At 45.0% G+C, this 12,517-nt stretch overlaps 1 protein-coding gene across 1 annotated transcript in view; it reads right to left on the reverse strand.

The window, feature by feature from the left end:
• LOC126359997 (homeobox protein Nkx-2.4) overlaps positions 1 to 4,103 on the reverse strand; it is a 281,826-nt gene extending 277,723 nt beyond the window's left edge. Inside the window, exon 1 of the mRNA XM_050007673.1 lies at positions 3,450 to 4,103. Within this exon, the coding sequence (XP_049863630.1) occupies positions 3,450 to 4,014 (565 nt within the window). The 5' untranslated portion in view covers positions 4,015 to 4,103. The remainder of the gene's footprint in view (positions 1 to 3,449) is intronic.
• Between the last annotated feature and the right edge of the window lie 8,414 nt (positions 4,104 to 12,517).

The raw sequence follows: 12,517 nt of genomic DNA on the forward strand, positions 1-12,517 counted from the left end.
AATTTTGCTTGATACACTATAGGATCGTACACTAGGTAACAAGCGTGAATGTGGTACTAACTCACACGCTTTGAGAAACTCACGAACTTGACCACCTTGGTCCACGAATTTCGGGTCGTCATGTGATAAAAGGTCGATTTGGGTTTTGAAGGCCAGTCTTTTCGTAATTCGTACTGGTTGGCATAGTGTAGGTCATTTTGTTGCAGATAACTTTTGCGATCTTCCCCACTACTTTTGAAGCAGAACTTCACTGGCGAGTCCATAGCTGATAAAGCATTTATTTTGGAAATAGACGTTCCACAGCTAGGCTTTCTTTACATTTTAGTTATTTACGTTCTGCTCTTTGTGACCACTTTTGGCGTCCCCACACATATTCCTGCCATCAGCCAAGCCGTCGTCAGGCTGGCAAACAATTTTGGTTCCGCTGTAATCAGCTTGAATGACGGCAGGAATGACTGCTTAAGAATGGGACTGTGACCGTGAAATAGTGGCAAAAAAGAAAAACAAATAAATAAAATAAAAACAAAGCATAGTTGCGGAGTGTCTATTTGCAAAACCAACATACCATAACCTTTGACCTCAGAATACGTTCTAAAATTCCATAACAGATCGAGATAAGGACGTCGGACTGTAGTTTTGTGGACCGCTTCTGCTACTCTTGTTGTAGGGAGGTGCAGATCTACACGTTAATGAGCCCTGCACCGCCGGCCGCATGGAGGCTTGGCAAGTATAAGCATAGTCGCTTGTGACTGCTGCTGCAACTGTTTAGATTACTCTGTCTCTTTCGGGCAAGTACTGCAGCCGGACAAAATTTCTGAAATATCAGCATGTCCGGATTTTCCGCTACCAACCAATTTAAATTGTTATGCCCTTGTCAAGTAGCAGTTCTCCTGCGTGAGGGCGAGCAAGGTGTGCAGACACCAGCAAATGACGGAGGAACATAAAACTTCTGACATGTAGTCACGCTTGAAGGTGGTATATAGACTGTTTGATAGCAGTAGTAGACACAGGAGAACTGGCTAATACGAGTCAGCTGTAATAAAATAAACTGTGTATTACCAGCACACGTCTAGCAGGCAATAAGATTAGCAGCTGAGTGCTCCCTGAGCCGTTGTTTTCTTCGTATTGTATCAATTGTTCGTATGGCTATCTCATAAGTTTGCCCACCACTGGCTGGTGGCTGGACACCTTGCTGTTCTGGAGTGCACGTCACCTGCCGCTTGACACTGACTTTACAGCCGAATTTAAATTACAGAAATCTGTGTGTTTGTCAGCTATTAGTTTACTAAAATTCACGACCTGTTTCGGGTTTGCACAGGCATCACCAGTTGCATCGAATACAGCAGCGACCTGTACGACTGACAACTAGTGGTGATGAACGTTAATAAACTAATATGTGACCAAGACATTGGTTTATGTACCTCAATCCATTAGAGAGGTCAGCGGTGTTCAGCGCATGTCCAAGCAGTCTCTTTTGGCCAACAGTTCAAAATAAATAATTATTACATTCGACAGCGGAAATATCATTATAGAGAGAGAAGGAGGAGGACATTGGTGTTTAACATCCCGTCGACAACGAGGCCATTAGAGACGAAGCACGAGCTCGGATTAGAGAAGGATGGAGAAGGAAACCGGCTGTCCCCTTTCGAAGGAATTATCTCAGCATTCACGTTAAGCTATTTAGGGAAATGACGGAAAACCTAGATCAGGATGCCAGACGTGAGTTTGAATCGTCGCCCTCCCGAAAGTGTGTCGTGTTCCAACCACTGCGCTACACCGATCGGTCATTATAGAGAGAATTGTACATATTGTCTTCTTTGTTTTTCGGCCTCTTTCTCCGCAGTTGTATTGGTTAAAAGCCGTCTTTTGCAACTGTATTAAAAGTCTTGTTAGGACTAGACGCGTTTCTTCGCTTTATTCTAAAGAATCTTCAGTGGAAATATGGTTACAGTGATCACTGAAGATGCTTTCGAATAAAGCGAAACGCGTCTAGTCTTAAAAGTCTTTAGTTACTGTTGCTATTAACTCGTACAATTTGTAGAGAATTGTCAGGTTTCTTTCCCGACTCGAATACTGATCATCAATCTGGGTTCTGTATCGGAAAGGGTTAATGCAGGAAACAGAGAAGATCCAGAGAAGAGCAGCACGTTTCGTCACACATAAGAACGAAAGCGGCTCAGAGATGCTCAGCCAACTCCAGTGACATACGCTGCAAGAGAGGTATTCTGCATTTCTATGAGATTTAGTGTTCCAATTCCGAGAGCGTTCGTTTCTAGAAGAGTCAACCAGTATGTTGCATCCTCCGATGTAACCTCTATCTCGAGAAGAGACCATGACATTGACAATGACAGAGATTCGAGTTCACACGGAGGCTTACTAACACGGGAACCTCCCCATCGCACCCCCCTGACATTTAGTTATACGTTGGCACAGTGGATAGCCTTGAAAAACTGAACACAGATAAATCGAGAAAATAGGAAGAAGTTGTGTGGAACTATGAAAAAATTAAGCAAAATATACAAACTGAGTAGTCCATGCGGAAGATAGACAACATCAAGGATAATGTAAGCGCAGGAGCACTGTGGTCCCGTGGTTAGCGTGAGCAGCTGCGGAACGAGATGTCCTTGGTTCAAGTCTTCTCTCTAGTGAAAAGTTTAATTTTTTATTTTCAGACAATTATTATCTGTCACGAGTGTCGTACAGAATATATCAGACGTGTTTTACTGTGGAGGAATCGGTTGACCTATGACCTTGCGATCAAATGTTTTCGGTTCCCATTGGAGAAGCACGTCCTTTCGTCTACCAATCGCACGGTTTTGCAGTGCGGTTGCAAAACACAGACACTAAACTTATTACCGTAACAGAGACGTCAATGAACGAACGGACAGATCGTAACTTCGCGAAAATAAAGAAAGTAAACTTTTCACTCGAGGGAAGACTTTAACCAAGGACCTCTCGTTCCGCAGCTGCTCGCGCTAACCACGGGACCAGGGCGCTCCTGAGCTCACATTCTCCTCGATGTTGCTTATCTTGCGCATGGACTACTCAGTATGTATATTTTGCTTACTTTTTTCATAGTTCCACACAACTTCTTCCTGTATTCTCGATTTATCTGTGTTCAGTTTTTCAAGGCCTATCCACTATGCCAACTTATAACTAAATCTGAGGGGGATGCGATGAGGAGGCTCCCTTGTAAGAATCGTTCTTCCCGCAGACTGTTCTCGACTGGAACAGGAAACGGGGGTGTGAAGTGGGGGATGGTGACGGTGGTGCATAAAGCACCCTCCGCCAGATGCCTGAAGGTGGATTGCAGAGCGTAAGTGTTGATGTAGATACCAACACGAGCTGAAACAGTGGTCGCACGAAAAATTGAATTTCCCCGGTAAGTCCGCACAGTAGGTTCCCGCGGCGCCTACGTAAGGGAGGACGCGCCGGCGCACAGTACTTACTTGCAAAGCGCGGGTCGTTGGCGGTGGCGGCGCCGTACCAGCCCGAGTTGCGCATGTCGCCGTAGTGCGCCGAGATGTCGGAGCCGTTGCAGTACTGAGCCGCGCCCGAGAACTGGTGGTGATGCGACAGCTGCATGTAGGGGCTGGAGACGACGGACGAGGGCGCCACGTGCGGCTGCTGCTGCTGCGGCGGCTGCGGCGGCGCCTGCGGGCCCGGCCCGGGCGGCGGGCTGTGCGCCGCGCCGTTGCTCGACGACGAGCTGCGGTACGGCGAGCCCGAGCCCGCGGCGCCGCCGCCCGGCTGCGACGAGCTCTGGCCCGCCTCGTCGACGGGGCTCAGGATGTCGGAGACGGAGAAGGGCGTGGTGTGCGGCTGCGGCGCGTGCTGGTGGTGCGGGTGTGGGTGCGCGTGGTGCGCGCGCGGGCTCAGCGACATGCCCGCCAGGTCGGCGGCGCCCAGCTCGGGCAGCAGGTCGGCCACTGCCGCCGCCCGCTGCAGCGCCTCCTGCTCTTGCTGGCTCAGGTTGGCCAGCAGCGAGAAGCCGCCAGACACCGCCAGCGTCATGCCACTCAGTGAGCAGGAAGGCCGCGCTCCGCGCCTCGCCTCGCTTTGCCTCCTGCCTGCCTGGCTGCCCGTCTGCTCGCTCTCGCACACAGACGCCGCGCGCTCGCTCTGAGCCCGCGTGCCGCCGTCGCCGCCGCCGTCGAGGCCGCCGCCTTCCTTCGGCTCCCCTCGGCCGCGTTCGGCAGGGGCGCCGCGGAGGGGAGAGGCCACGCCCCGCTCCGCGGGGACACGCCCACCGCGCGTGCGCCTGCGACACGCGTCTCCCCAGTCTGGCGCGGACTGCACGCGCGTTAGCGTCCACTTTATGACGCGTCAATTTCTCCTCTGTCATGCGCTGACCTTCAGCCCCGTAATCGTTTGCCTTGTTCCGCGATCAGTCATTTTCTCCGCCGTAAAAGGAAAGATTCATTCTGGTGCAAAAAGTTCCTTCGCAGTAGTAAACCCACTTTTCCGCGCTACCCTTCTTCCAGCAAGCTAGACGCCAGCGTTGCTGTGAAGTTTGGATAGTTGGTGGAGGTCGGAGAGGATATAAAGCGCCTCAAAACATATAATATTTTACAGATCAAAGCGATGTTCAACGTCAGTACCCACAACTCGGATGAGAGTTGAGAACGCCTACAAATTTTGTAGAAAACAGATACCTACAGCCGTAATTTATTTAATAATTTCATCTCGACGCCAATTTCTGTGCCTCATTAGCACTATTTTCAGGCCCCTGTAAGCGTAGCTCAGGGAGTCATCTTAAACGCTTGTGCTGTTATAGGGAACATATATCCAACTGCCGGCCGGGGTGGCCGAGGGATTCTAGGCGCTACAGTCTGGAACCGCGCGACTGCTCCGGTCGCAGGTTCGAATCCTACCTCGGGCATGGATGTGCGTGATGTCCTTAGGTTAGTTTGGTTTAAGTAGGTCTATGTTCTAGGGGACTGATGACCTTAGAAGTTAAGTCCCATAGTGCTCAGAGCTATTTGAACCATTTTTTATATCGAACTGGTTTCCTTCTCGGTAGTCACTGACTCCTCGCGCCACTAACAAAAGTGAGTTGTTATAGGAGCGTAGGGTCCACGTCTACCGAGTAGAAGGATACAGAAACGCGTTGGATGTAGTGGTGCCTGTGATAATACAAATCACTGTCGTTAGATGTGTGCAGGGTCTACGCCTACCGAGAAGTCTGGAGGAAACAGTTGGGTATAGTGGTACCTATAGTAGCACAACTCACTGTCGTTGGAGGTGGTGAGGGTCCACGTCCACCTAGAAGGCCGCGCGGGATAGCCGCACGGGCTTTGCCACGGTTCGCGTGTTCTCAGGCGCCTATTCACGGTCCGTGAGGCTCTCCGCGTCGGATGTTCGAGTACTCCCTTGGGGCTGGGCGTGTGTGTTGTTCTTAGCGTATGTTACTTTAAGTTAGATTAAGTAGTGTGTAAGCCTAGAGACCGATTACCTCAGCTGTTTGGTCCCTTGTGGAACTTACCGCCACCACCACTACCGAGTCGTGGGCGACTGTAACCAGTTGGATATAGTGGCCCCTGTAGTAGCACAAATGTTCAGCTGACTTACCTAGCTACGTTTGTAAGGACCTAAAAATGGTGCCGATGAGGCACCAAAACTGTAGCTAAATAAACTAATTGAGTAAAATTACGGCTGTTGCTATCTCCTTTCTTCAAGTTCTGACCAGCCGCAATGCCATTCCATTTACTCAATGTGGAAATGCAGAAACGTCTATAAGTGGTTCGGTGTACAAATACCAGTATGAGAAACAAGGTGCGACAGAAAATTTCGTTGACTGGTTTGGGATAACAAGGGAAACAAGAGGTACAAACGGAACACCTTTACTGGCTTTCAAAGTAATCACCATTAGTTACAACACGCTTCTGACATCGGTTGAAAACTGTCGACAAACGCTTGTCGTTGAATCGCTCGAAGCGCCGTTTTCAAGCGCTTGTTGGATATCTGCAGCATTACAGGGATACTACCTGTATGATCCGGAGACCAAGCGACAATCAGTGGCGTGATGTTCATCGTCTTCCCCGCCTCCCAAAAAATGCTCGGCTGGCAAAAAGCAACGTTAAGAGTATGTTTATCGCCATTTTTTTTAAAGAAAAGTAACTTCTACCTCAGTAAGGCTAAGAAGACGATGAACACCAAGCCACTGACTGCCACTTAGTCTCCGTATCATTTTGGTAGCACAAGGTCCCATCTCCAATAATGATAAGGATGCCCAATAACGCGTGATCACTGTGCTTCGTGCGATTCCACAAGAAGCATTTGCTGACAGTTTCCAACAACCTTACAACCGATAGTGGGTTGTAGCTAAAGGTTATTACTTTGGTCTAAAACTTCCGTTTTATTCATTTTCTGAGACTATTCACCGAACTATTCAAATCAAACACCTGAACAGGTCTTGAAATCCAACGGTACCGTCTGGCCGCCGCAACATCCTCAGCCCTTAAGCGTCACCGGATGCGTATACGAAGGGGCATGTAGTCAGAACCCAGCGCTCCCACCAACTGTCAGCCTTCGTGACCAATGAACTATTCAAATGCACCTCGTGTAATCAATACCGTCACTGCGCGATACTAACTGTAATGCTATCGATGGCAGCGCAACTAAAATGGAGTCACTAACCACAGGTTGCCAAAATTCCTGCGCCAGAGAAGATGTAGTTTTCGAAACAAGAACAGCTGCCAACATTAGTAATTTAAAAATGGGTGCCCATCATGTACCCAAGCAACTGCAGTAAGTTAATAATAAAGCCACGTCTTCTGGTCCACACCGAATACGAGTTCGGTTGCTTTCGGAGTATGTTGATGAAACAGATTCTAATTAGACTGCGTGGCTATGTACTATCGTCTCAGTTGTGCGGCTATATCCATGATCTAGTGTCAGAAACGTCACACTACGCAGTAATTCACGGGAAACTGTGTAGTGCAACGGAGATAATACGTTAGGTTCAAACGGTTCAAATGGCTCTGAGCACTATGGGACTTAACATCTGAGGTCATCAGTCCCCTACACTTAAACCTAACTAACCTAAGGACATCACACACATCCATGCCCGAGGCAGGATTCGAACCTGCGTCCGTAGCGGTCACGCGGTTGCAGACTGAAGCGCCTAGAACCGCACGGCCACACCGGCCGGCAATTAAATGCTTGCTTAATGCAAATCATTGAAGCGTGTGTTCATAACAGTTAAGCTTTGCATCAGCATTGTATAACGTTGTATGTCATTGTATTGCAGCACAGTAAATTACTTTTAGTAAAAAAAAATGAAAAGGCAGCTCAATCGGCAAAGCTATGTCCCGCGAAAGGGAGAAGCGCCGCGTTCGAGTCCCAGCACAGCATACAGTTACATCATATTACTTAATTTCCGATGAGTAATAATGGCCTATTAGCAACAGAATTATAAATTAATGATCACACACTAAGTGAAACATACACTGTAAATTACATTGTATAACAAGTTGCGCTGCTCCTCCTGTTGGAGGTTCGAGCCCTCCCTCAGGCATAGGTGAATGTGTGTTGTCCGTGGCGTAAGTTAGTTTAAGTTAGAGTAGGTAGCGTATAAGCCTAGGGACCGATGACCGCAGCGGTTTGGTCCCATAGAACTTACCACGAATTTGCAATAAGAAGTTAAAATGTAGTCAATACACAGATAAGCTAATAACGAATCTCAGTTCAGCGTGTTACGCCGTTAAAAGTACATCTCACTATGTTGAGCTTAAGACAAGAGAGTTATTTGCTTTGCGTATTTTTACTCGTCATTGTCTTATTATGTTGTTATTTTTATGGTATTTAATGGTTTTATAGACAAGATTATCATGTTTTCTAGACTTTCAAATGGTGTACTGAAATGGGCATTGAAACTAAACTCGTCTTACGTATGTTTTGTCGCGTGATAATATGTTGGTAAAGAGTTGTAGCAGATTTTTTGTTGCGTGCTCTTAGCCGGTTGAAAGTCGCCGTGTTTATTTGCACGTTCGTCCGCCAATCTCCCCCATCGTCCCTCCAACTCCACGTCAGCGTAGTGAGCCGGCCGGTGTGGCCGATCAGTTCTAGGCGCTTCAGTCCGGAACCGCTCGACCACTACTGTCGCAGGTTCGAATCCTGCCTTGGGCATGTATGTGTGTGATGTCCTTAGGTTAGTTAGGTTCAAGTAGTTCTAAGTTCTAGGGGACTAATGACCTCAGCTGTTAAGTCCCATAGTGCTCAGAGCCGTCAGCGTAGTGTGGCTGAAACTTTCTATAGTACTTAGAATCACTAGAAAGAATTATATTTACGTTCGAATCTCGCCTAATTATCCATCAGGGATGACTATTCGTTTATTTCTTCCTTGAATAAAACTTTTACTATGGAGTAATAATGCGTAATATTCACAAGTCCCCTTCGATTTTATCAGTGCAAGAACAAAATCGGAAAACATTTCATTCAACAATAGAGATAATAAAAAGTCAGAGTTAATTCAATGATGATGTTCGCTTTTCTTATGCAAGGAGTAACGTCTTTGGTTCCTACACACAGCACAGTATCTGACACAGTTATTTCCGTAATAATACGTGATATTACGTTATGGAACTATCTTCTGGAACAATGCATATAAAGTAAATTACGTATTTACAGCAGAAACGAGCAGTTAAATTATTCTATAAAGTAGATAACCGTACCTCTTGCAGAAGACTTTTTAAGGATCTTGGAATTCTGTCACTCAGTTCCCAAAACAATGACTCCTTAATGGTTTTTGTTGCTGATCATAAAAATCCAGTTTCAGCCGATCCCTTATTTTCACAGTCGCAATACAAGACACGGAAGTAACTGTCACGTAGAATTTGGTTCTTCGTCTGGCTTTAATTATGAGTCACGTGTGTTCTGGCGGGACGCTATTCAATAACCTTCCGTCCAACTTAAAACAAGAATGTAAGCATATGCTTCGGCAGCCGTTGTCACTGTCAACAAAATTATTCAGGGCCTATGAACGCACTGTCTGTATGTAAAAACTCTCCGACGTTCTGGCCGCTGCAGTACACCACCCTCAGGAAAGCCATTAATAACAGTGGCCGAAACGTTGGGGAATTTTACATACTCACAACGCGGTCGCAGACCTTGAAGAATTTTATCGACCATATAGCAAAAAACTGGGGTCCCTCCCAGTTCAGAATAAAATTAAAGACATACATCATTAGCCACTGAGTCTACAAATTACCTGAATATTTTGATTCAGGAATTGAAAAATTCTGTTAATTACTTGGCAAGAAGTAGTGTTCGTTTCAATGCGTTATGACAAATTGTAATGTACTGTAAGATTCATTATTTACAGAGATAGGTACCTATTTTCTTAGAAAGATGCCGTTGTAATCAAGCAAATATGAAGCTGCCAACAGCAAGTGTATAGCAGTTTTGTATGTAGCAGCATTTTTTCAGGTAGCAGATCAGACTGCATAAGCGTGAATCACTTTAAGCAAATAGTTCATTGTTAACACAGAATACAGATCAAGTTTCTGTGATTTTCTTTTCTTTTCGTAATGTATTCCTTGATTCTGTACGCCTTATGGTTCCTTTTTATGGGTTCTACAAGACAGATGAATGAATGAATAAATCCACGAGTCCCATTTCCGCATCCGCTCGTCTTACAGATTTTAATAGTTTGCAAATCACTTTAACCTGTTCAGTGCGCCGGAGCTCTAACGGCACACACACACACACACACACACACACACACACACACTTGGCCTGTATCATCGTCTGCTGACATCGGACATCGAAATTTACATCACACCGACCAAGAAAGTAGAGGCCAGTCACGAACACATTTTAATGTAACACAGCATGTCACATCCTTGGTACGTTCTGCAAGTTACAACTTCCTGCCATAATTATTGAACCCGATTTTGTGAAATTTTCTCGGTAATTCCTGCAACATTCGGAAGTCAGACGAAGTCGTGTTGCAAATTGTCGTCAGCTCTTGCATTACTGCATACAGTTAAATATAAGCCACATTAGTTCACCATATTGTAACATCATTTTAACATGCTACACTTCTTAAGGTAATAAGTGTTGTAATGAGTACTTGCAAATATGTTTAAGACGAAATGTTAATAGATTAACTAATTTTATACCAAATATCATTTATACAGCGTATCCCAGCAGGAATGGTCATTACTCATGTACATGGCATTTCATTTGAAGCAAAAAAATCTAATAAACATGGGCTCTAAAATGCATACCTTAAAAGCTATGAGAATTTCTTCATCCTCGCTACTGTGAGTAAAATCTCTTCTGCTGCAAAATATTTGCTTTCCTTATTTGCAGAGCTGGTAATATGGTCCAAAACAAGAAAAAAATTTCCTGTGAACATGGGCTCTAAATTACATACATCAAGAGCTAAGAGCACTTGCTCGTCTTCGCTACTGTGAAACATCTCTTTTATGCTAAACATGTGCTCACAGCTCTTAAGGAATGCATTTCAGAGCCCATGATTGTTGAACATGTTTTCTTCGAATGATCGTTCCTGTCATATCCCTGGATATTGGCCATGCCTCCTGGGACACCCTGTACGCATCTAATGCAAATAGACGAAACTCGTAATATTGACGCTGCGATTTAACTTTTACCAAAACGTAATTTTTATTGTGAATATATGCCCATGGATAGCTTCATCAGCGCAGGCTTTTATCCGCAAAGTAAATATTACTGCTGATATCCGTGAATATGGGCAACCGCGAAGATCAGTAAAATTTGCGGCTGAGCTAGCCCCATTTGAACTGTAATCTGCCGTAGCCATCACGAATAAGAAAACGTGCCCAGTAGTTGGAAGAAAGCGCAGGACACATACGTCTCCAAGAAGGGTAGCAGAAGCGACGCACATAGTTACCGTCCAATATCATTGACATCCTTTTGACGTAGAATCTTAGAATATGTTTTGGACACAAACGTAATGACGAATCTTCAATAGAATGACCTCCTGTACGTCACCGTCATGCATTCAACAAAAAAACTCATGAGAAACACTGCCTGCAGTTTTCTCAGATGACGTCCTGAAAGTAAGGGATGAAGGCGGTCAGATATAGATTTTTTTAATTTCCGAAAATAAATTGACTTACTATCACAGTTACTCTTACTATCGAAAGTACTATCGTATGTAGTATCAAGCGAAATTTGTCACAGGATTTAGGATTTCTTGGTAGAGAGGAAGCTGCGTGGTGTGTTGAATGGAGAGTTGTTGACAGATGCATAAGTAATTTCAGATCCCAGGGAAATGCGTTAGGACCGTTGCTGTACATTCTAAATATTATTGACCTTGCAGACAATACTAATCTCAGACTTTTAATTGATGATGATGTTAACTATAATGAAGCACTGTCTGAAAAGCGCTACACAAATATTCACTCAGTTCTTGATTAAGGTTTGAAGCTGATGCAAAGAATTGAGGCTTGATTTAATTATTCAGAATGTAAAATTGTGCCCTTCAGAAAAACAAAACAAAAAAGTAGCATCCTATGACAATAAAATCAATGAGTCACAGTTGGAATCGGTCAACTCATAGACACACCTGGTTGTAATAATTTTTAGGGATATGAAATGGAATGATGGCACAGACACAAGAGGTAGACTTCAGACCGTTGGTAGAATACTAGGGAAATGCAATTAGTCTACTAAGGACATTGCTGACAAATCACACATGCGACCCATCCTAGAATATTGCTCAAGTGTATCGGCCCTATGCCAAATAGGACTAACTTGGAATGTTGAACGTATACAAAGAAGGGCAGCAGGAATTGTTACAGGTTTGTTTGACCTATAGGACAGTTTACAGTGAAGCTAAGGAAACTGAACTGGCCGACTCTTGAAGATAGGCATAAACTATTCCAAGAAACCCTACTTCCAAAGTTTCAAGAACCGGCATTTAATGATTATTCGAGGAATATGGTACAACCCTCTACGTATCGCTCACATAGAGGTCGTGAGGACGAGATTAGGCTAATTACAGCATGCACATTGGTGTTTAAGCAATCGCTGTGCCCGTGTTTCATACGTGAATGCAACGGGAAGAAGGCATAAGGCGAAGAGAAAACCGAGACGCATGTAGCACGTGTGACGTCACACGATTTTACCGCGTGACGCGCACGTTTCATACGCATATTTAGACGCGTATGGCGAGTGTGCTCTTCAGTCCGGTTGACGCGCACATGCCAGACGGCAGTTACTGGCCTACTGCTTGCTAAACTGGCAATGTGTGTTTCGCGAATAAAAGAGTTGTTATTGTTAGACTTGAGTTCCAAATCATATTCGGACACTAATGATGCAGAAAAAGTGTTGCTTTATTCACTAATGCACAAAAAATTCAATTAACCATATAAACATACGTTATTTGAAAGGAAAAGATGTGAACAGTTTCAGACTGCAACTAAAACAAGTGACGCTGATTTTACAAAGTACTTCAAAATGAGTAGAAACTAGTTTTCTGAATTAGTGGAATCATGCTTCACGCCACTGACTCAAATGGATGTAA

The sequence above is a fragment of the Schistocerca gregaria genome, chromosome 1 (genome assembly GCF_023897955.1).
Source record: "Schistocerca gregaria isolate iqSchGreg1 chromosome 1, iqSchGreg1.2, whole genome shotgun sequence".
Lineage (NCBI taxonomy): Eukaryota > Metazoa > Arthropoda > Insecta > Orthoptera > Acrididae > Schistocerca > Schistocerca gregaria.